At 38.4% G+C, this 25050-nt stretch overlaps 1 protein-coding gene across 1 annotated transcript in view; it reads left to right on the top strand.

The window, feature by feature from the left end:
• The window catches only part of KCNH6 (potassium voltage-gated channel subfamily H member 6), a 43298-nt gene extending 19237 nt beyond the window's left edge, over positions 1–24061 (top strand). Inside the window, exons 6-14 of the mRNA XM_074264753.1 lie at positions 2582–2981; positions 4942–5141; positions 8450–8702; positions 12034–12227; positions 12574–12670; positions 13024–13305; positions 13472–13643; positions 15007–15235; positions 24002–24061. Of these exons, the coding sequence (XP_074120854.1) occupies positions 2582–2981; positions 4942–5141; positions 8450–8702; positions 12034–12227; positions 12574–12670; positions 13024–13305; positions 13472–13643; positions 15007–15235; positions 24002–24061 (1887 nt within the window). The remainder of the gene's footprint in view (positions 1–2581; positions 2982–4941; positions 5142–8449; positions 8703–12033; positions 12228–12573; positions 12671–13023; positions 13306–13471; positions 13644–15006; positions 15236–24001) is intronic.
• Positions 24062–25050: the final 989 nt, after the last annotated feature.

The following is a 25050-nucleotide window of genomic DNA, read 5'->3' as shown; positions in this document are numbered from 1 at the left end:
AACTCACTTGTATATCATGGCATCACTTTCTTGATGTCATGGTCCTCTACAAGAATGAAGGACAAACAACAATAACAATAATTTCCAGGATATAGCAGCTGCAGCCCTTAGTCTTCCACTATCCCAGCTTTCAGGCTCTTAAACCACACTCCCTTTAGGACCTAGGAAGGAAAGCCACAAGTTTAGACCTCACCTCTGAAGAGATTTTCCAAACTACCTCACTCTGATTAAATTCTATACTCCTTAGATTTTAATATAATTGTGTATAAGCTGTTTGGACCATAATGTAGCCATGACTTGGTCAGTGAGTCTTGGATATTGACTGAGCTCCAGAAAAGTAAAGTGATTTGCCTATGTGACCCTCTCAGTTCTGAGGGTCCAAGGCAACATTGAATACAGGACTTCAAGTCCACACTTCTTTTATGGAAATGTTTTGCTTAACTTCACATTGCCTTCTCAATGAGAGGATGGAAGGGGGAAGGGAGAGAATCTGGAACTCAAAGTTTTAAAAACAAATGTGAAAAACTGTTTAACATATAACTAAGAAAAATAAAATATTAAAACAGAACTTTAAGTCCTGCACTCTAATTTACTATATATACTACATCCTAATGCTAGCATAAACACTTATTATCTACAGCCTCACTATTGCATTATAACTCTTCTTATAACTTCTATTTGAAGAAGGAAATGGCAAAATCTCTCCAGTATTGTTGCCAAGAAAACACCCTATGGGTTCAGAGTCAGTTATCATTTTATGTTTCATTTCCCCCAACTAATTTATAATTTCCTCAGTGGTAGATACAGCAGTTGAGGCAGTTAGATGGCTGTGGATAGAGCTCTGTGTACGTCCTGAGTTCAAAAGTAGCTTCAGATATTCACTAGTTGTGGACACTGGGCAATTCATTTAATCTGTTTATTTTAATCCATTTGCTAAGAAAAACTCCATATAGGGTAACAAAGAGACAGACATGACTAAATGACTGAACAACAGCAACTATATATATTATATATATATATATATATATATATATATATATATATATATATATATATATATATATATACATATATGTATATATATATATATATATGTGTGTGTGTGTGTGTATATATATATATATATATATATATATCTGGGTGCTACAGTAGGTAGAGCACTAGGTCTGGAACCTAGGAAAATCTTCGATCAAATCTGGCCCTCAGACACTATGAGTTGTTTCCTTGATTATAAAATGGGAATAATAATAGCACCGATTTCCCAGGATTGCCACAAGAACCAAATGAGATAATATTTGTAAAACTTTTAGTTCAGTGATTGGTATATAATACATACTTGATAAATGCTTGTTCTCTTCCTCTTTCCTTTCCCTGGTCCCCAATCTCTTTCAATTGCTTTCATGTCCTTCTATGTGCTAAGTACAGGATTAAGTATATAAAGTATGACACTTGAATACTTGTTTACTAAGTCAGTGAATGGAAACTATTGAATAAATTAATGAATGAATCAGCAAATGAATTAATAAATGACTACTTATCAATTAAATTTAAACTCTTTAAAGAGTCATTCAGGTGTTTTGGTCTGGTTCCAATCTACCAGTCCAGCCTTAATTTTTTTTAATTAAAGTTTTTAAAACATATGCATGGATAATTTTTCAACATTAACCTTTACAAAACCTTGTGTTCTAAATTTTCCCCTCCTTTCACCTGTCCCCTAGATATCAGCCTTATTTTACATTATTCCCCTTCATATAGCCCATATTCTAGCTACCCTGAAATATTCTCCATCTCTCAGTCTCAGCCTGCTTTCTTCTGTACTTGTCTGTTAATAAGGTCCCTTTGAAGAGAGGAAGAGAGGGAGGGAAAAAATTTGAAACTCAAAACCTTGTAAAAATTAATTCTATAACTTTATATGTGCTTTCACAATTGGGGAAAGGAAGGTTGGGAGGAAAGGAGAGAATCTGGAATTCCAAAATTTTAAAAATAAATGTTAAAAATTGTTTTATCTGTAATTGGGGAAAATAAAATATTAAGTAAAAAATCAAATCTATTATATTAATACTAGAAAAATGAATATTAAAACATTTCTTGACGTGTAACTGGGGAAGAAATAAAATATTATTTTAAAAAAGAAGGTCCCTATATTTAGACTAGACTCCTGCCCAATTCCATCTGTTGAACCATCTCTCATCCTTTAAGGCCTGGCTCATCTCTCATCTCCTCCATCAACCCTTCTATGATCTCCTCCCCTCCCCAGGTGAAGGTAATCTCTCCCTTTGCCTCAAATTTCTCTCGGCACTTTACTTGGCTTCCCTTGTCCCCTATCATATTCTACTTAGTATCCTATTTATTTGTGTAGATGTATTATTGTCTTTAGTAGATTGTAAGTCACTTGAGCACAAGGACTGTGTCAGTTTTCATCTCAGCACTCCCAATGTCCTAAAGAGTGCAGGTGTTGGAACAATGTGTTGTTGAAATTAAGCGAGTGAGTGAGTGACGGAGTGAATGAGAGTCCATTGTCTTCCCAAGCCCTGGGCTGCTTGCCCAGCGCCTTTATCTGTCACCCTTACCTTTATGCCAGACCACCACCCTGATCGGACTACTAAAGACCGCCCGGCTGCTGCGATTGGTGCGAGTGGCCCGCAAGCTGGACCGCTACTCAGAGTATGGCGCAGCCGTGCTCTTCCTCCTCATGTGCACTTTTGCCCTCATTGCCCACTGGCTGGCATGCATCTGGTATGCCATTGGCAACGTGGAGCGCCCCTACCTGGAGCACAAGATCGGATGGCTAGACAACCTGGGCGACCAGATCGGCAAGCGCTACAATGACAGTGACCTCGGTTCGGGCCCCTCCATCAAAGACAAGTATGTCACCGCCCTCTACTTCACCTTCAGCAGTCTCACCAGCGTGGGTTTCGGCAACGTGTCCCCCAATACCAACCCCGAGAAGATCTTCTCCATCTGCGTGATGCTCATTGGCTGTGAGTGAGAGCTCCCCGTGGGGCAAAGACTTCCCTCCTGTTCTGCTCTGTCCTCTGCTCATCCTCCACTCACTTACTTCCTTGGGGATGGTTCTCACAATCGCCAGTTTTGAAATTGGCTCCTAGTAGTGACTATATATCTATGGAGTGTCTTTATTTCTAGTCTAGTTTGTCTGTTTCCAACCGGGAACTCTTCCTGGGATCTCACCTCCCCTCCCACCTCCACCCCCCACCCCCCACCAAAAAAAAAAAAAAAAAAAAAAAAAGTCCCATTCTTCCCACTGATTTAGATAAGTTCCACTTTTGTGGTTATTTGTTTTTGAAATGACTGTCCTGGATATTCTGTGGGATTTTTTTTTTCTGACCAAGGTGACCTGAGAATAGAAAAAACTTCTTTGGTGGTGGTATGATGGGGGTCAAGAAGGGGTAAGAAGCCTCCAAGTCCTCTGTGAGATATTTCCAAATATAATGAAAGGTGTGCTGTTGACTGGGAGAGATATAAGCCTTTCCCAAAAATTTAAGATTCTAAATGTGGGGAAACAACAAATATGGAAGGGAAACTGGAAGATTTTCAGAGGGGGAGGGAGGGAGGGGTTATAGTTTTTGTTTGTTTGTTTGTTTGTTTGAAACTAATATAATCCACATGGATTCCACTAATAAAGACCAGCAATTATTTTTAATTTAAAATTATCTTTAATTTAAAATTTTTATTTTTAATTTAAAAGTATCTTTAAAGTCTTAGAGAATTGGCACTCCAAGAAGTTAAGGAACTTTTCCATAATCAAACAGATAATAGGTATCTGTCATAGGACTTCCTAACTCAAAGATTAGCCCTCTGTCCACTATGTCATGTTATCTCTCAGTATTTTTTGTGCCCTTTAAATCTAAAAATCATTTTTTGTTAGTTCCTTCACCACCAGCATCCTTAATCCTGGATTATAAATGTACCACCTGTAACTTAATTATGTATAATTTGATTTATTTACAATATCATATTTGGCAGAATTGAAGATAATTTCAGGAAAAAAGATTTTGAATAGGGTAAGAGTGAAATGTACACAATTAAAAGAAAATATTTTCCCTCTTTTGTTTCCTTTTTCCTTGAAACAAAGTATGTCTAGGCCAGAAGATCCCAGGAGAGAGAAAAGGAGAGGGAAGAGGAAATACTGATTACTCATAGTGATTTTCTGCCAAAAACTTCTCAAGTGAATTCAAAAATTACTGTGCTTTAGAGGAGATTTTTTTGTTTTGTTTTATTTTGTTAAGGACTAAGATTGGCAAGTGGAAGTGGGTAGATTAGAAAATCTATAGGGTTTTGTGTTTCACCAAAGTGGTTGATGGTTCCTGACTTTTTGTTTCTCCATCTTTGTGGAAACCTGGGGAGAATAGGTGGTCCTAAGAAAACTCCTTGGGAACCTAAACCTAAACAAATTGCCTCAGAAAACCTGGGCCCCAAGACTATTACAAGAACTTTAGACATTTTTCTCAGAAATTCAAAGAGGAAAGACATACAAAATCAAAGGGGGGAAAAAACCAATCAAATATCATTTATTATGTGCCTACTATGTTCCAGGTACTATGCTAAGTGCTAGGGATACAAAAAGAGACTAAAGAAAATTCCTGTCCTTAAGGAGCTTATGATCTAATGGGGAGGGAGAAATAAAGCAAGCTATCTATAAGATAAATGGGAAATAACTAACAGAGAGAAGGCACTAAAGTAAAGAAGCATTGGGAATATAAAATATAAAAGATACACTTGCTTATGGATGCAAAAGGTAGGCAAAATTATATTCTTTGCCTTGGATATAAAACTAACTAGTGGTGGTGCTGCTATGAAGTTGTTTGAAGTTGCAGAGGGCTTAAAGGAAGAGTGCTTCAGTGGATCTAGGAGCTCACTCTCGAAATTCAGTTTATTGAGGCTGCTGAGTTTTGGGGACTCACCCTCTGTTTTTTCCCTCAGCCCTCATGTATGCCAGTATCTTTGGCAATGTGTCTGCCATCATCCAGAGGCTCTACTCAGGAACTGCTCGCTACCACACCCAGATGCTTCGGGTCAAGGAGTTCATCAGATTCCATCAGATCCCCAACCCACTACGTCAGCGCCTTGAGGAATATTTTCAGCATGCTTGGTCCTACACAAATGGTATCGATATGAATGCGGTAAGTTGGAAGCTAGACATGGTGAGTTTCAATAAGAAGATAGGAAAGTAAAATATTCAGGTGGGAATGTGGGACAATATATCCCGACGGTATATAACATGATGGCTATAGCTAACAAAATAAGCTTCAGATAATGTCTAAACTAAATGAGGAAAGAACAATTAGTGAGCACATAACAAGCATTTTTTCTTGAGCCATCTGTTCAAATGTTTTTTTTGTTTCTTTCAATAAGTGTTCTTTGACTGTTCTACTACTAAAACATGATGGTTCATTTGCTGAAGCAGGATCTTTGGTGTAGAAATACCCACACAGAAAAAAATTATCTTCAAGGCAAAACACAAGTACAACACATAGGTTTGCTTATTGTTTTTCTTCATTTTAAATATTATTTGAAAGTTGGGTTTTAGTTGGGATATGGATACAGTGAGAGATATGTAGTAGAGAACTAGGAAAACCTGGATTCTAGTAATTGCCTCTGATGTCACTGGCTATGTGACTCTGGGCAAGTAACCTCTCAGTACTACTCTTTGAGACTGAGTTCTTAGCAACATTGGTAGAAGGAAGTTTCCCTATCAGGTGTTCTCTATAACCAGTGAAATTATAGATCCAGAATAAATCCATATATTGATCCTATTTAATACCATGCTTCTGGCCCAGAATCCTCAGGCCAGTCATAACTTATCAAGGAAACTAAGAAAGCATCAACTTGAGCTTGCTTGAAGACCTTAGTGGAGGCAAAAATAACAGTACTATGGCAAAAGCCACAGCCCAGGAGCCAGGATTCTATTTATTGCTTGTAGCATATCATGATAGTATGGTAACCAGAGCTATATCCCATAGTTCCGAGAGCTTCTTTCCTCCTTTACGGAGAATGGAATCTTTAGACTCTCTAAGTAGTTTGAAAATGTAGTCTTTGCTTCCCATACCCAGGCAGGTACCCTGCAAGAAAGGGAAGGTCTATCAGCAATACCATTACTTTATGTCTTAGATACTTGTCTATGACTATAAAGGAGGTCAGGCAATAAAAGGGGGGCTGTGGTATAGAGGAATGAGTGATGGATTTGAAATCAAAGGATCTGAATGCTATTAATTACCTCTTTGACCTCAAGCTAATTGGGCTTATCTGTACTTTTGTCTTTAAATTAAGGTTGAACTAGATGTCCTCTCAGAACCCTTACAAGCTCTTAAATTATCATTCTATGGTCCTGAGTGAATATTGTTATGGAAACTTAATGCAAACTATAGGAAGTAGAGGGAAAAGGTGGGGCTCTGGATTGGTTGTTAATAATTTTCATAATGGTACTGGGGCCCATTCTGCCCAGATATCTTGATAAATTGTATTTTTACTTTATACTCATGAATAAATTCGAGTGTTAAAGGAAGACATCACCACACCTCCAGCCCAAAAAGAGGAACCTAAATGAAACAGTTCAATGATAGATTATAAAGGCATTTATTGTCTGAGCAAAAGAACTTTCAAGAGAGAGCTTGCAAGAGAAGAGGGAGAGAATTGTCAAAGAGAGGATAGGAAAAGGGTAAGATAATATAATTTCTAGAGACTTTCCAGTGGGGAATGGGGTTTAAGAGACGACATCCAAAAATACAATAAGCCAGGGAGCAGGATATTTAGAAAGTCCTGAACAAGGTCTTGAGTCTACAGTTGTAGCTCAAGGTTGGCGCTGAGCTGTTCAAAGCTGGTCCTGTGGCAATTACAAACATCTCCAAATTCATCTACAATTCACTCAAAAAGGATCACTGCTTTGTCAAGCAGTTTGGGACTTCAGAAGTTTTTTTCTGACTAGTTAGTTGGTTGGGTAACTCTAACAGGCTAGCAAAGTCATTACAGAGTCCATGTTAACACTATACCTAAGAACTGAGATGATACCATTACTGGGAGACAGTGAAGGTATTTTTGTTGCTGTTCAGTCATTTCAATCATATCCAACTCTCCATGACCCCACTTTGGGGTTATTTTTTTTCCTACAAGCTCAGCATTTGGGTTTTTCTTGACAAAGATCCTAAAGTAGTTTGCCATTTTCTTCCTCAGTTCAATTTTACAAATAAGGAAACTGAGGCAAATGGGGTTAAGTTGTTGTCTAGGGTCACACAGCTAGCAAATGTCTAAGACCAGATTTGAATTCAGGAAGATGAATCTTCTTGACTCCAAGCCAAGATTCTATTCATTGTACAACCTGGCTACCCTTATAAAAGTACTACTACTCTCTAATCCCACCAACAGTCATTTTCTTTACTCCCCAGATTTCCAGATTGGAAGTTGAAAGAAGGTGCAGGGACTTACTGACAGGGCTGAAATATTTGATTAATTAATTAATGGCCAGTAAGGCAACTGCTTAGCTCTTTAAATTCTTTCTTCCCCTGAATGAGTAAATGAATAAGTGAAGAGAAAGTAGTTGATTAGTGTTGTTAAGACCTTAAGTCTATATCTCTCCCACATCCATGGTACCTTGTACAGTGCTCTACACTACACACACAGAAAGTGCATAATAAATTAATGAATGAATGAGAAAGGAGAAGGCAAGTGAGTAATCATATGGGAAAGAACTATTCCTATTTCTTCTTTGTTCCTAGTTATGAAAGTATACCCCACAATTTGAGAGCAACTAGGTGACCTAGTGCTATATTTGAAGTCAGGTAAATTCATCTTTCTCGCCTCAGACACTTAGCTAATTGTGTGATCTTGGGCAAGTCACTGCTTCAATTTCCTCAGCTGCAAAATGAGCTGGAGAAGGAAATGGCAAACCATTCTAATATCTGCCACTAAAACCTCAAATGGGTCATGAAGAGTTTGACATGACTGAAATGATTGAACAACATCCCTTCTTTTTAAAAAAAATCCTATTCTGTGTCCATCCCTAATATTTGTGCCTTTTTTTCCAGGAGTGAAGGTAGAGATTAGTAGGTGGCTATAAAGCTCAGGTTTTGACCAAGGAAGTCATATAGGTTTCTAATCCCTTCCCTTTGCTATTTTTTTCCTAAGTCTTTTACCTCTCCTCCCTTTCTGGATGGATCTGATTTAATCCCTTCCCCAAACCACTCCAAACTCCAGAACTCAGCTACTGAGGCCTTTATGGTAGGAACTTTTCTGGTACCTGATACAGTGTTCCTTAAGATCCCCTCAGGATTGATGGCTTCCTCTGATTGGCAGTGTCCCTAAAACATTATAAGTTGTTCAATTACATCCTTGGGAGCCTTTCCCTAAAGGCTAGACCCTTTCTTTCTAACTCCACTTTTCTTGTCACTCCTGATCCTGTTTCCCCTACCCCTTTACATCCCACACTGTTCCACAGGTGCTGAAGGGCTTTCCTGAGTGTTTGCAGGCAGACATTTGCTTGCATCTGAACCGTACTCTGCTGCAACACTGCCAGGCTTTCCAGGGTGCCAGCAAGGGCTGCCTTCGTGCCTTGGCCATGAGATTCAAGACCACACATGCACCTCCAGGAGATACATTGGTGCATTATGGGGACGTGCTGACCACACTCTACTTCATTTCCAGAGGCTCCATTGAGATTCTTCGTGAGGACATTGTTGTGGCCATTCTAGGTGGGATAGGCTAAGCAATCCGAGATGGGGAATTCAGGGGGTCAAGAGAAAGAGGGCCCCTAACTAGTCCCCAGAGTACTCATGTATTCCTAGAGAATATGTCCTGGCATCTGCCCTATGCCTGTGTCTGGCCATATCTTTCTGTCATTTGGGGTAGCATCACATATGTCAAAGATGTTGGGGCTTTCTTTGGGAAGAGACGAGTTACATTGGGTGGTTTCTCACATCATAATTGAAATTCCTTTTGAAATCATATCACCTAAGGATCAGTAAAAGGAATTGAGAGCTTTTAGCCTGAAGAAAAAGGGAGTTGGGAGAAGAGGGAAGTATGATTATGATAATTATCTTCAATTACTTGAAAATCTATCAAATGCAGAGAAATTGCATTTGTTTAACTTGACTTGAGAGATTAGAACCAGAAACAATGGGTGAGAATTGAGGATTTGGTGGATGGGGGAAATTATCCAAAATCAGAGAGAGTCTTAAATGGAATGAAAGTTAAAGGGTCCTCCCTCTTCACAAAAAGAGTGGAGATGTTGCAGAAGGGGGTCTTATACAAAGATAGCTCAAGCTTGTTGGCTTCTCTATCCATTACATCATTCTGCCTCTCTATATATCAAAGGTGCATAAAAACAATACACAAATAACCTGTGCTTACCAATATTGGGAATTCTCCTAGTTAAGTTATAAACACTACCATTAAACCTGTTAAGTTATAAACACTACCATTTTGGTACTCCACCAATTGATAGCATTTATGACTTAACAGGTAAGTCTTATAGCATTTGACCTAGTTCACATAAGAAGTTTGACTCCAAGGTAAGTATATGTCAGAGATAGGATTTGAACCAAGTATATAGTATATATCCAAGATGAGATTTGAATACAGGTCTTCCTTGCCTCAAATAGAATACTGTATCATTCTGCCAAGCTGTCCATATAATCACTAGTTCTGTTTATATAGTGCTTTAAGGTATTATATTATCATTTTCCCCTAGTGAGAAAAAAAAAAAAAGATTATCCCCAGAAGCTTAGTTGCCCAGGTTTGAGGGGTTTTTATCACAGCAACTGTATAGAAGAATTGGGATCTCTACTGGTGGAGGAAGAGATCATAATGATGGAATCACAGATCCCTAAAGGTTTCAAAGTTTTTAGTTTTTTAACAATTGAGGAAGCTGAAGCTTAAGAGGTGAAAGTGCCTTAAGCAGTCACACAATTCCTTGAATGAAAGCCAAGAGTGGAAATAAGAAATAAATGTTCCTTTCACTAGACTGGAGATGAGAGGGGGAGGGAGGAAAGCAGGGAAATAAAGAAAATCTAAGATTGTAAAAATCACTGATATAGAGCAGGAAGGGTCTTTGAAGGCCATCTAATCCAACACCCTCATTTTACAAAGAGGGATATAAGACTTAGGGAAATACAATGCCCTTCCTAAGGTCACACAAGAAAGCAATAGAAGATTTTAACCTAATTGCTGCTTTTTCCCCCTGTCACTATATTGTCATGTTATATATGTATTTATGACTGAATCCATGGCTGTACACCAGACTATTATGTATACATGACTATGTGTAGATATGTACAACTGTATGTATTTATACATTAATGTATACATGACTATCTGACTATATTATATGTTCATGACTATATGTGGGTGTACATGTATGGCTATTTGTATGCCGATATTATGTACACATGACTATAGGTATGTCTGCCTGACTATATGTGTATGTGTTTTATATATACATGTTTGTATTTTGTATGCATGACTGTATTATGCATTCATATCTATATTGTGTTGCCTGACTTTATGTGTTCCTCTCTGTATGTATGCATGACTATACATATACTTGACCTATTATGTTTGCATGGTTGTATGTATTTATTTATGGTTAAATTATGTATGGAAAGTTCAAATCCAACTTCAGATACTTACTAGCTGTGTTACCCTAAACAAGTCACTTCACACCTCTCAGCCCCAATTTTTCCATTTATAAAATAATAATAGTGTCTATATCCCAGTGTTGTGAGGATCAAATAAGATAACATTTGTAAAGTGCTTTGCACAACTTAAAGTCATATATACATGCTGGCTGTAATATGTCCAAACATGAAATATGGAATAATTTAAAGCAAGGCATTTGCTTTAATACCTAAAATAATACCTCAAAATAAATTATTTAGGATCTTCCAAATTAGAAGGGATTTTAGACAACATTTGGCTCAATGCAGGAATATTCTCAAAATTCCCTGTAGGTATGGGAAAGAGGGAGCATTAAATGAAGCCAGAAGCTTGTCCCCAAGGGGTTCACCTCGAGGATGACCCTAGAACACCTATCCTTTTTCAGGAAGGATAAATGCACAATATTTTAATTAAAGAGCAAGCCCCTTATGACCATTGCTATTTTTCACTCAATACTACCAATTGGACCTGGAACCAATTGATTATTTTAGACATTTGAGTCTAAATGTCTAAAGAGGAGGCAAACTGGGGTTTGGGGTGGGAAAGGGGTAGAGGGTTGATGGCTAAGGCAATGTTTGAATGTTTCACCATTCAGGGTTGGTAAATAATAATTCATAGTGAATTTTTAGCAAGTTGCCTCTCCTTTTTAGGCTTAGTTTGAACTAGATGACTTCTGACTTCCTTTAACAATAAATCTAAAATTCTATAATTCTGTTTTGAAACAAAAAGCAAATTCAATATGATATAAGGGATGTTCCTAATTACTGGGCATATGCAAGCATAGAGCAGTTGAGAGATTCCTAAGGCCTCCCTATCCCCCCAAATATCTCCTCCATTGGCCAGGATTTGGAATTTTCACCAGCAATCACCCATTCCTTAAAGGTGAAGGACCTATTACAACCCATTTTCTCAGAGAACAGATCCCTGAGGACACCGAAGAGTAGGTCTTGATATGACCGAAGGGTTAGAGTTTGAATTATTGGCATTTTCCAGGCAGCTACAGTGAGGGACTATGAGCAGCCAGGGGACAATACGAGGACGCTTGGCCACTGGGTCAGTATGAATAAAAATGAGTAACATAGTGAGAAAAAAGAAGGGATGCAGGATTTTATGATCTGTGAGGATCTAGAGGTATCTTCCAGCTCGTTAGCCAGCTTTTTCCTTAGAATTCAGTCCAAGAGAGCAATACTAAGACTACACCAAGTACCCAGTCTAGGAGCAATTCTGGGAGAAGATGGATTAGAAGTTAAAGAGTAATCTGGAGGGCCATCTATCTCTTAGCACAATAAAGAGGGTGACAACTTGGGAGTAGAAGGACCTATGCCAAATCCCTGCCCACAAGCACTTGTTTTTACCTTGGGTCAGCAGGGAAGAATGACATTTTCGGGGAGCCCATCAGCCTCAAGAGTCGGCCAGGCAAGTCCAACGCAGATGTGCGGGCACTGACCTACTGTGACTTGCACAAGATCCAACGGGAAGATTTGCTGGAGGTGCTAGAATTGTACCCTGCCTTCTCTGAGAGCTTTTGGAGCAAACTGGAGATCACCTTCAACCTTCATGATGTGAGTCAAAAAAAGGAACTTGCTCAGGAGGAGTACCACAAGGCAGGAGTATTAAGAGAGTGGATCAGCATAGCAGCCCCATCTGACTAATGCCATAACAATTCAATAGTTTAAGGCATTATAATAGGAGCTGGGAGTACAAAGACAAAAAATAGATAGACCCTGCCCTCTAGCTCAATGTATTGGAAGATAGGGGTAGGGGAACAAAATACATGCAAAGATAGGTAATTACAAGGAAATTAGAATATATCAAGGGCCCTAATGAGGCAGTGGGGGTGTGATCAGGGAAGGCCCCAATGAGGAAATGCTCTGGCTGCCTGTTACACAAAGCTCTTGTTCCCCGAAGGTAGACAGGATTCCCCCATCACCAGCCAGCCAGGACCAGGAGGTCCCTTACCACTGGGACAAGCCTTCTCAGTCTGTTGTAAAACATTACAAGTTGGGTAAGCAGAACTAGTCCCTCCCTTTTCCCCACCCCACCCCCAGCCATTGTCAATATTGTTCCCCCCTCCATTCCCCCTCCCAGGGGTTTTTCAACTTCATCCTCTCTTTTGGGGGAGGGTTACATTTATGAGAGATCAGCCAGGTAAGTGAATAAGAATCCCTTAGCTTCTGACCCTGAAGGGAAAAGCCTAGTCTCTCAAACCTTGATTCTTATTTTCCATTAATAACAACTCCTGGAGTAAAGGTGTGGAAAGCTTTTCCTTCTGTTTGGAAACTCAGTTTGGGAGTAAGTATATTCAGTTCCTTTATAAGGACCCTCCATAGTCCTTTCCCTTAATGGCTTCCTCTCTAGGTCTCTCTCCAGGGCTGGATGGTATGAAAGCATCAAGGAAGTCACCACTGACCCACCTGCAGGGGTCCCCTGGAAAGGCCCCATGGGATGAATTCTGTAGCAACAGCTTGACCAATTCACTAAGTAGTGAGCCTGAGACCAGACCTCCAAGCCCCTCCAACTTCTCAGGACACAGAGCCTATCCTTGTTCTCAGGAAGAGTTCTCCTCTGCCAGCCTTAACCTCATCAGTCCCAAAGGCGATTCCCTAGCTCAGGCAGGCAGCAGTACCCAGAAATACTCGGGTAAGTATCTCTTCTTCCCTCTCCCAGACTGGTTCTATCATGGCAGGGAGGGAAGAAAGTGGAGGGAATGGGAAGGTGGTTAGGTAGGCAGAAACTGGCCTTGGTGGATCAGATCAAGCCAGAGTCTACCTCCTACCTTCCCCTGGTTTCCTCTTCTCATTTGCAGCCAGACACAGGTTCCCAGGCACTCAAGATGTGCTTGAATTCTGGGCTGACAATCCTGCAGTTCCTCCTCGGATGCCTCCCCAGCATTTATCTCTGGCCCAGGATGGAGGTCAGGATAGCTGGCCAAGAGATCTGGGCTCCAGGTTGGAGTGTCTCAGGATTCAGCTAAACAGGTGAGATGCTGGCTCCAGAACATTTTGACTAGGCAGCAAGGAGGGAAAAAGAAGTTAAAAGGTAGGCCTTGGAATTGGTGCTGTAAGAGCTCCTCCTATTGATCAACAAGGGACATAATGAATGTCATGTATGTTAATGACCACTTTTTATTGACAGACCACAGACTCTTAAATTTGAAAATAGGATTTTAAAAGGCATCTTTCCCAGTGAGGAAATCTTTTATATGATATTTATATAATATTCCTATTATATTTTCTAAATATTAGAACTATACAACTATGTAGATAGATTAAATAAATAAATAATTTGGGAAATTCCTTTGTCAGTCTGGTGAAGCCTAGGGATATCATCCCAGAATGCTTTTAAATACATAAATTAAATCAACATTTAAAAAAATAATATATAGGCATAAGGAAAGCCAAAGGTCAGTAAAAAATAAAAATATAGCTTTTCCTCCATTCAGATTCCCTGAAATCTAAGGGTTCTGTGAATATTGAGTTAAGAACCCTCTTGAATTAGAAATGCTTTTAAATTCATAAATTAAATTAATATTTAAAAATAAAATACATAGACTTACAAAAAAAACCAATGGTTCGTAAAAAAAAAATGAAGATATAATTTTTCCTCCATTCAAGTTCCCTGATTCCCTGAAATCTAAGGGGTATGTGGATATTAGGTTAAGAAATGTTGTATTAGAAATAGAATAACAGGTACACACATGCATCGATACATAACATATGTGTGTATACAAACATACATGATAAATGTATGTATATATACATACACACCAACATATAGAGGGAGGGAGGCTGTAGAAGAATTTATTAAGTGCTGCTACATGCCAGTCACTGTGCCAAGTGCTAAGGATAAGAAAATCAGCAAGATAGGACTGCCTGTAGCCCTCAAGTACCAGGGAGGTAGAGAACAGGTGTGGGTTAAATATCGTGGTTTGGCTAAAAGTATCTTCTTGGCCCATCAAAGCCCATGGTGCTTCTGAGAGCAGAGTACTATCAGGTAGAGAAGAAGTAGAGATAATGGCCTGAAAATACATATATTTTTATTGCCTATAAATCTCTCAATCTAAATACCATTAAACATAATTAGCTAAATAATCTCTCTCAGAACCCCAAAGAGAGCCAGGGGAATGGTCAGTCTCACCATCCTTAATGGGGTAAAAGCAGATCCAGCCTGTGGGTGCCAAGGTTCTGCTGGAGGCATAGAATAGTGAGAATTATAGGCCAACAGTGATAGAGAGAGAAGGGCAAAACTGTCACTTAACCTTCAAGGCTGAGAAGAGAGAGCTATCCTTTCCAATCTGCTTTGGCCCCTGGTCTCTCCATTCAACCCTGATCTATTTGGCAGGTTGGAATCTCAGATGTCTTCAGACCTCAACATCATTCTGAAGCTCCTCCACCGCCATTTGTCCCAAGAGTCTCCTGCCTACAACCCTGTCTCTCCAGCCTCAGAATCTGTAGATTTGTTTCTTCCTCCACCTCCTTCTCCTCTTGCTGCTGCTGCTGGTCCTCAGAGCCCTGGGTCCATGAAGCTGCAGAGTTCTTTGTCTAGAGAAGACCCCATGTCCCCTGGACAGGTGAGCAAAGCACAGCATTTCCCTTCCTTGCTGGCCTTGGCAGGATGCCCCTCTGGTAATAAGGATCCATTTACAATGACACTAATACATGTGTAGCCCGGGGCAACTAGGGCCCCTGACATGGATTCTTGCTTTATTCACTGTCCTAGATTCTACTAATATCATAAGTAGGGCAAGAGCCAGGGAGCTCAAGTATCACTCAGAAGAGGTTACAAAGAACATCTTTTAACTAGTTCAGGGTCCCAGAGCTTGGATGCTGATTACTGTAGCCAGAGAGCCTGAAAACAACTTATTATTTTCCTTTGAGGAAAAAGCCTTGAGTCAGGAAGACCCCATCTGGAGCCAGGGGTGGGACTAACCAGTGAGAAAACAGTTGCATTCCATGGTGGGAAATGGAGGAAGGAGTAAATCTCAGCTAGCTGATGCAGTGTATAAAGCACCAGGCCTGAAGTCAGGAGGACTTGAGTTCAAATCTGGTCTCAGACACTTAACACTTCCTAGCTATGTGACCCTGAACAAATCACTTAACCCCCATTGCCTCAGCAAAATAAATATTAATTTAAAAAATAAAAAGTAAATCAATCTCAGACCATAAAGGAGCAAGAAGCTATAAGCTAGAGAGCCATGTCATGAGTGAAGAAATACTCCAGCAATACTCCAATGCCTTCAGGAGAGCTAGGCAGGTGAAACCTTTTTTGCTAAGTAACAAAGGAAGTTGCAGACAGCTTAAATTCTAGTCCAGGTGGGTAGTTACAGGTTATTAATAGAAAGATCTATTAGTGCAGCATCAAATTTTAGGAATTATTAAATTCAGCAGTCTCTTGGCGCTTGGCTTGCCTCCAAGTTCACTCTTATTAATCAGTTACTAATGGAGGTTGTTGGGGAACCCTGTTAGATATGTCTGATAAGGCATTATTGGTAAAAATCCTTATCTCCATCAGAGGCAGAGTGGATTGGACTCCTACCCGACCTATAAAATTAAATTCCCCTTTGCTTCCTTCTTTGCTCCAATCCCTATGAAATCAGTAACTGATTAGAATAGAGATAACCTCTTTTGGATGGTATAGTGAATAGAGTGCTGAGCCTTGAGTCAGGAAGACCCAAATTCAAATCCCATCTCTTCATACTTCACTAGCTGTGTGACCCTGGGCAAGTCCTTTAACTCAGTTTGCCTCAGTTTCCTCTTTTATAAAAGGAACTAGAGAAGGTAATGGCAACATATATTTTAACAAGTATACCATATATTGAATTGTTTGCCATCTAGGGGAAGGGATGAGGGGAAGAATGGGAAAATCTGAAACACAAGTCTATGGAAGAGTCAATGTTGAAAAATATCCGTGCAATTGTTTTGAAAATAAAGCTTAAAAAAAAAAAGGTAATGACAAAGCACTCTAGTATCTTTGCCAAGAAAACCTTAAATGGTGGAATGAAGAGTCAGAAATGACTGAACAGCAACTTTTCAAGGCAGAAAGTGTTTAAAAAAAAAAAAAAAAGGTCATGGGGAAGTTGATGAGGGATGAGGGTACTGAAGAAGAGGTTAGGCAAGAATAGGTGGTGTTCCATGTTCTCCAAGGTCCTGGTTCCTTTGAAGTTGCTAAACCCAAAGGCTATGGTAAAAAAACAAAACAAAAATAAAAACAAAAAAACCCTTTATTGTTAAAGAAACACCAAGAGGGATTTGGTGTTTCTCAAGAGAGAAGTGATCTGCAAAGAGTCATTTTTTGAAGACCCATTTTATACATGAGTCTAAGGGAGGTCTATAGTGGATATGAAATCTTGCTGGTGGGTTGTGACTTCCTCCAAGAAAGCTTATCTTGCTCCAAGAGGATGTAAGACCATTTGGGTTTGTAGATCAAAAGATACTTTTTTTGGTGATTTTGCATAATTTTACAGGGCTCACTTAGAACATACAGAATTTTACTCTCATCAAAGTGGTTTGGGGTGTTAGCAAAACCCTTAGAAGGAGACTGAAAATTCTATAAATCAAATACTTCTAAGGCTGTGCTTTAGCAAAAAATCTGAATATCTTTAAGAAATCAATAATTTACTGATTTTTTTCTTTTTTTATTATGAAACTAGCAATCAACAATATTTCAAGTCAGTCAACTACTACTTAGTAAACTGCCTGTCCTGTGCCCCAACACTATGCTAAATCTGAGATTACAAAAAAAAAAAAAAAAAAAAAAAGCAAAAGACCCTGCTCTGAAAGAGCTCACAAAATTATATATGAAATCATTAACTTGTTGTGATTATGTTACAGGTTGGTGCTGTTTTTTTTTTTTTTTAAACAAAGGGGGAACAAAACTGCCCCAATTGTTCCTTCATCTGCTTTTATTTTCTTGTATATTTTAAATATTTTATTGATGCTCTTTTAGTTCATTTTTCACTACTCACTAATTCATGAGCACATACACACCCCTCTATAAGCCCTTTCCTAAGAATAAATATAGTTGGGCAAAACACATCATCAACACATTGACCATGTCTAAAAATATTGGTCTCATTTGGCACATCTCGGTTCCATCTTGCAGATCTGCTTCTGTAACATATTCTTCTCCATATAAATGTCCTATAGTTAGAATGGCAAGGACAGAGCAGCTGCAGGGTGGGCAGAAAGAAGCTGATGAGGAATACCCATCCTCCCACTCATGTAGAAGCTTCCTTGAGCCTTTATATGTTAATCAGAAAAAGGGCAGGACCTCCCCAGTCTGGTATTTAGAAATTAGCCTAACATTTCATTAACTGAGCCATTTAATTCTGGGAGATAGAAATTTATTTTCTTCTTTGAAAATAGGGTTGAGGAGGGGAGAAGGCATCTCAGATATCTTATGTTGTACTCAGTGACTAGACAAACATTACATTTAAAAGGAAATAATTTAGGATAATTTGGGATTTTGAGGTCAACAAATATTGAATCTTTGATTTATATATTTGTATATTCCTTCCTACTTCCTAGATCAGGAAAAGATTTAGAGGTCTGATAAGGTAAGCAGGGTATTATATTTTAAAATGAAAGTCCAACATAGATCATGGGAGAAGAGGGAATTTTATAACACTTTTTGAGATTAGAGAAATAAAATGTTACTAAATTGAGGTTAGGAATTCTTAGTTTAACATTCTCAAGTCTAAAGATGAAGTATTTTACCAATGATGAAACATGCTGCCCATCTCTTCAAAGAGCTGTGATGGTCTCAGAATGCAGAATGTGATGGTTTCAAAATATAGCTATGGTTATAATTTGTTTTGCTTGACTATGAATAATTACAAAGGTTTTAATTTTCTTTTTTTAATCGATAGAGGGGAATGGGGAAAGCTACTTTTGTTTATTAGGAAAACATTTAATTTTAAAAATATAAAGGCTTTCTACCAGAGGATCTCTTGACATCTCTGCCAACTCTTAGAATCTGTGATCTTAGAATCTTGGAGAGGTAGATCTCTAAGAGACATATTTAAGTAGGAGCAGAAGATCCTTCAAAAGTACGGAGACCCAGTCCTATTGTTACTTAAAATGGTCTGAAGGCTACCAAACATTCACACTTTCTTTTTCCATTTTTCCAGACTCCAAGTTACAGTAACCTGGAATAATACATTCAGAAATGAAGAGATTCTTCATCCAATGATATTTATGTTATAGTAGCATCAAATGATACCTTGATCCTCTCTTATGAGCAGGTACATCCTGACCAACTTTTTTCCCTTCTCTACCTTCTCTAAGATTGCTTTGGGATTCAGATATTGTTTCTATTTCTCATTTCTTGAATATTTTTGACCCTCCCTCAAACAACTGAACTTCTAGAAACACTCCTCATATTTGGCTCAGCAGTCTATTTAGGAATTTGAGTCATTGATTCTCCTAACAACCAAAACCCTTAATGATATAACTGGGTGTCCTATGTGTGCACATAGGATATATGTGCATATAGGATAGGGATTTGAAAAGTAGAAAAGCATTTCTTAGGCCTGGGAGGGAGGTTCCTCCCATTTCCTCTAGAGCATGATCTCTAAAGACTTTTCCCCTAGAACAAAAGCTTCCAAGCACCATCTATATATCCCCAAAGCAACTTTGTCTCAAGACTGGAGCAAGCACCTTTCCCAGATTCCCTGCAGCCATCTTCATAAATCATGCTGTCATGGAAGAGAAGTACTCCTGCAATGGAAGGGAAGAACAAACTTTTCCATGTGTTCTTCAGGCCAGTCTTTTGAGGATCAGTGGGACAAAGAGAAACAATCTCTAGTACTCACTGACAGAAATACTAAATCCAGAAAGAGGGACAAGGTCACCATCCCTCCTCCACAACCAGAACTGATTGTATATGTTCTGAGTGACTTCTACTATTAAAAAATATTGTCCCTGGCTAGAAAACTAAGACTACTTTCTATGGTTAACACTTCCCTGGAAAGGCAGTTTCCAAGCCATTCACAAAGACTTTGTCTTAGCTTCTGTTCTTGATATTTGTCCCAAATCGACTTTTCTAATAGATCTGCAATGTCACTCGGGCACCCTTTGGGAAAGTTGTAGCATTCATACAACTAATAAATCTATCAAAACTCATACAAGGTTATATGCATGATATAGCGGTGGCTTATCCAGCTCCACAATCATATCAGTTGTGATTACCTTAAAAACAATATTTTTTTAAAACCCCTAAGAGTATGGGGGGAAGGACAGGTTTAGATAAGTAGTAATAGATTCATATTTTGAGTAATCACATCACAGAGTCCTGGGAATGGAAGAGTGCAAATGGCAGAACTGTAACTAGGGTAGGAACAACTGGAGTTTATCCCTAAGATACTAAAACTAAGATGATACAAAATAATTTGCTCCTTCCAGATGCTAAGAGATTAGGGAAATGTGAATTTTGTGAAATGTGAATGTGAAAGAGGATCTTGTAGGATTTTTTCCTTTTGGGACCTCTCTCCCCAATTCCCTCATCTCTCCTCCTCACACCCACATATATATCAAATATCCTTCAATATTGGCAGAGGAAACAGGAAATCAATCAATTAATATACATTTGTTAAGTGCCTACAATGTGCCAGGCATTGTGCTAGATCCTGGAGATAAAATTAAAAAAAAAAGGGGGGGGGGAATCCCTTTTATTAAAGCAGCTTACATTCTAATAGTGGGGATAGGGGAACAACGTGAAAATTCATGCCTATATTCAAACCTGATTAGAGGTAGCTTCGTGGGAAGTAGTGCTTAAGATGACCAGGAACAATTTCATGCAGAAGTTCTGTGAGATGAGTCTTTAAAGAAACCAGGAATTTCAACAGGCTAAGATGAGAAGTGCATTCTAGATAAAAGCATGGAGAAGGGAAGTATGGATATCCATAAGAAGGACAATTTAGCTAAATTGTACTGTGGAGAAAGAAATGACATTTGTTAGCTCACTAGATAATTGGGATGAGAGCAGTCAACAATGACATTAAGATTAATAAATTGACATACTATAAGAATGGTGATGCCCTTGACAGAATAGGAAAGCACCAGAAGACATATGGATTTATGGAGAAAACAAAATGTCTTCAGTTTATATGTAAACTGAAGACATTTTGTTTTCTCCATATACATCTATATATATATATATATCTATATCTATCTATCTATATATATAGATAGATATATATATATCTATATCTATCTATATATATAGATAGATAGATATAGATATATATATATATATATACAGAGAGAGAGAGAGAGAGAGAGAGAGAGAGAGAGAGAGAGAGAGAGAGAGAGGACATCCATTTTGAAATGGCCAAAAAGTAGTGATGCAAGACTGTAATGCAGGAGAGAAACTAGGATAGAGATGACAATTAAACCTTCTACAGAACATGTAATATTTTATGTCAAATTTTTCTTTAAATAGTTTTGTTGAATTTCTTTTCCTCCTTTATTTTTTTTTTTATTATAGGGAATAGTTCTAACCAGTCGGGTGTTGAAGGTATACAAAGTAGAGAGATAAAGTGAGAAATATAGATAATGTAAAAACAAAAGATAATAAAATTGTATCTAAATACACAAGAGGATGAGATCACCAAGTGAAAGAGTATATATAAAAGAAATTTATAAGATTTATATTTAAGAAATAACAAGTATACATAATCAATTTGCAGTTTCATGTGCAGTCTTTTATTATACTGTTATAGAAATGCTTGTCTTATTCCATAAATTTTTTGAGAGAGTATAAGGAAAAAAAGAAAAGGGGGATAGGACAATTATATGGATTATCTTCACAATTGGGGAGCAGGACATGAATCATGTTCTAAAAGAGGCTATTGAAAAGGGCCATTTCAAGTTAGGCAGATAAGAGAAAAACGAAAAAAACCAATATTATAGAAATGCATAGAATAGAGAATGTCCACTAGGAAAGCATGGTTCAATAAAGTCAAATGCTGCAGGAAGGGAATCAAGAGTAAAGATGGAAAATTAACCGTTGGATTTGGCAATTTAGATTTAGATCATTGTTTACTTTGGAATGAACAATTTCAGTTGAATGATGAAGTAGGAAACTAATCTGCAAAGGGTTGACCAGTATGTGGGAGAAAAAGAAATGGAGACAAATTATGTAGACAACTTTTTCAAAAAATTTGGCTGTGAAAGAAAGAAGAGATGATTTTTCAAGAATGAGAAGCAATGGAGCAGCTAGTTGATGTAATGCATAGAGCACCAAATCCTGAAGCCAGGATGAGCTGAGTTCAAATGTGGTCTCAGACACTTAACACCTCCTAGCTGTGTGACTCTGGGCAAGTCACTTAACCCCAATTGCCTCAGCAAAAAACAACACAAAACAAAAAAGAGAGAAGCTGCAGGGAAGTAACCAATTGTTATTGGAAGAAATGAAAAATTAGAGGAAGAAGATGGGGCAATCTGCTGGGAGAAGACAGAAAGGAATAGAGTCAAGGCTGGTATTGGTGAAGAAAAGAACTGCCTTATTAGAAATTGGAATAAAGGGTTAGATTTCAAGTGGCAATGCAGAGAAGTAGAAGGAATGGCCCTAAGTTCATAAGGTATGAAGCAAGATCTTCTGCTTGTTTAGAGGTTATCTTTCTTTTGTTTAGAGGCTATCTTTCTAAAAGCTAAAATATTGTAATCGTTTATATCAATGTCATAATTTATCATCCTGTTAATAAATCGCGTACCTTGTAACTTTGATGCAAACCTAAAGAGACCAAGACTTTTGATATATGAAGAAATGTTTCTTCTTATGAGAAAAGAGATATAGGTAGAACAGAAAAGGTCACACTTTAGATATTTTCCTATTGTCTTGTGCTTTTGCTGAGATTTAGTGAAGAAATAAACTCAAGTTTTAAAGTAAAATCCTAGTTTGACTATTATGCTCTTATAGTTCTAATAACTGAAAACAATTTTAACAGCGTAAAGGACAGCAATTTTAAGACGTAAGAATTCTGATAATGTAGGGTCAATTGTGGCTGCAGAAAAATTGATAATGACACATGTTCTACTTTCTGGTAGACAGATGACTATGATGAGATTTTTAGATAGGACCAATATCATTCATTTATTTTGATTGGCTATATGTGACAGGAGTATGAAATTGTGTTCCCTTTAATCTGTAAAATTAACACTCTAAAATTGTGTATCCTTTGATCTGTAAAGAAGGGAGATTTGAGTCTTAGGCCCTTCTGGGAAGCATATCTCCCCAGACTCCACAGAGAGTCTAGGAAAGACAGCATATCCCCCTGGCTGGCCTTTTTTAAGGCAAATCACCCCATTGATACCCTTTTCAGAAAATTCCAAATTCCAGAAGCCTTCAAAAGTTCAATTGGATATCTAGGGTGGGGACTTTGGCTTTCTTTTCAACCTGAAACCAGAGCCTCAAGATTCCCTATTAAAGGGCAATTTTAAACTCACTTCTTTGCAGAATGTTCAAAGCAGGACTATGCCTTTTCCCTTGGTATAGCTGTCTGTCAGGACCCTGCCCTCTGAGAAGACAGTCTCTTCTCAGTGCCAGCCTCCATTTTCCTAATAGGACTTTGTCACTATGAAGTCGGTCTCTTAGCAAAGCTGACTTCTCATCCAACAATAAACTTCCATTTTTGCTACTTAAAACTTTTCGTGTTTGTGAATCCTTTCATGTTGGGCTTGCACAACCAAAGAAAGGTTCCCACACTCTCTGCACTGCCACTAACTTCATCATGTGTACTTATTACTCTCAAAATATTTTGGAGATATCCTGGTTCCCAACATTAAGACTCAGCAAGTGGCTGTGCCCCGAGTTTGGCATAAACACAACCTTTGCTCTCAGGATTATCACCTTCTGGCAAAGTGTATTGCTTGGACCAGCACCAGGTATTCACTGAAGAATTTACCTGCCCTAATTTCCCAGGGCTTTCCATCATATGTTCAGAATCTCTGTTCCTTGTCACTAACAGGTACTGTACTCTTGTTCTTGTCACAGAACTCTGGTTTTATGCCCTGCGGGATGGCCAGAACCTCAAAAAAAAAACTTGATCCAATGACTTTTCCCAAAGAACATTTATATTGTTCCCCCAAAAAATATGCTAACCATGAAAACTCTCTCAAAATCCAAGAATAATTATATTGTGGCCAAAATCTTTCATAAATAGAAGTGGCCTCAGATTTAACAGCAAAGCCCTCCTGGGGATGGGGGGGCAGAGGGAAGTGGGAAATGGAGAAACTTCCATTATCAAAGACCCTGGACCTCACTCTGAAATGAAACTTCTGTTTGTGTCTAGTCTCCTGTCTCTAGCCTGCTTTTATGCAGCTCTGGCCTCCCACAGGTTCGAGGTCATCACTACCCAATTGACATTAAAGAAGATAGCTTTGTGATGAGGGGGTAGAGGGATGTTGGGAGATGTTGAGGCACGAAGGAAGGAAAAAAGAACAGGAAAGAAGAAAAACGTCAACGAAATTATGTAAAAAGTTCACAAATGGAAATTCAAAAGAGCACCCAAACAATAAAACCATGTTGAAACTGATGTATACTTTTAAAATGACTTACAAGTAAATTGTGTCATATGTAAATCATTTTTGTCATTTGTAAATGGAAATTTCACGTTTGATGGCTATCAAGTTCCTAATGAAATTTTTATTTTAAAATAAAAATCAGATATTTGTTTCATCGTATTTCAAATAAAATTAGGTATACACAATTTCAATCTGTCTCATCTTTACATAAAAAGGGTCAACAGATAGAGAGTGGCGAGTTCATTGGTATGGGAACATCTTCCATCAATGGCAATTACAAGCTCTAAAATTTACAGGAGGAGTAACTTGCCCATTATTTCACTGTTAATACATGCTATTAAGCACCATCCTCTCAGAGGTACTCAGTATTTTTTTTTTTTAAACGTCTTCTATTAGCAGTGGCTTCTGATACTTTCGGCAATTCCCACCTTAACCCAGCCGGAATTTCTTAGTCAAATTGATGAGGTTAGTGAAGAGTGAGAGAATTGGACTAGGGAGAATTGGGGTAGGGATTATTGGGGTAGGGAATCCCCTCTGGTTGGGGCAGGTCCAATTGGAGAGAATTCACAAAACCAAAATCTGAATGGCAGAAAAGGGAAGTTTATTGTTCATTAAGAAGAAGCTCTCATTAGGAATTTGGCAAAGGTGTGTTAACAGACCCCTGGTTATATATGGGTAAATGTTGGCCTGGGGCTGGGAGCTGTCTGGGCTAATCAGAAATATGGGGGGGCCTCCTCAAAGGTTACATCATTTTCCCCAAAAAGATCTCAGTTTACATAAAAATAAATAGACTCACGACAAAGAGTGTTCTCATTTTCAAGGGAAACCAACTTTACATCATTTGGTAAAGCCAAAAGTCATA

This window comes from Sminthopsis crassicaudata, chromosome 4 (genome assembly GCF_048593235.1).
Source record: "Sminthopsis crassicaudata isolate SCR6 chromosome 4, ASM4859323v1, whole genome shotgun sequence".
NCBI lineage: Eukaryota > Metazoa > Chordata > Mammalia > Dasyuromorphia > Dasyuridae > Sminthopsis > Sminthopsis crassicaudata.
The sequence above is the reverse complement of the archived record's forward strand: the minus strand, read 5'-3'. Positions and strand labels throughout refer to the sequence as shown.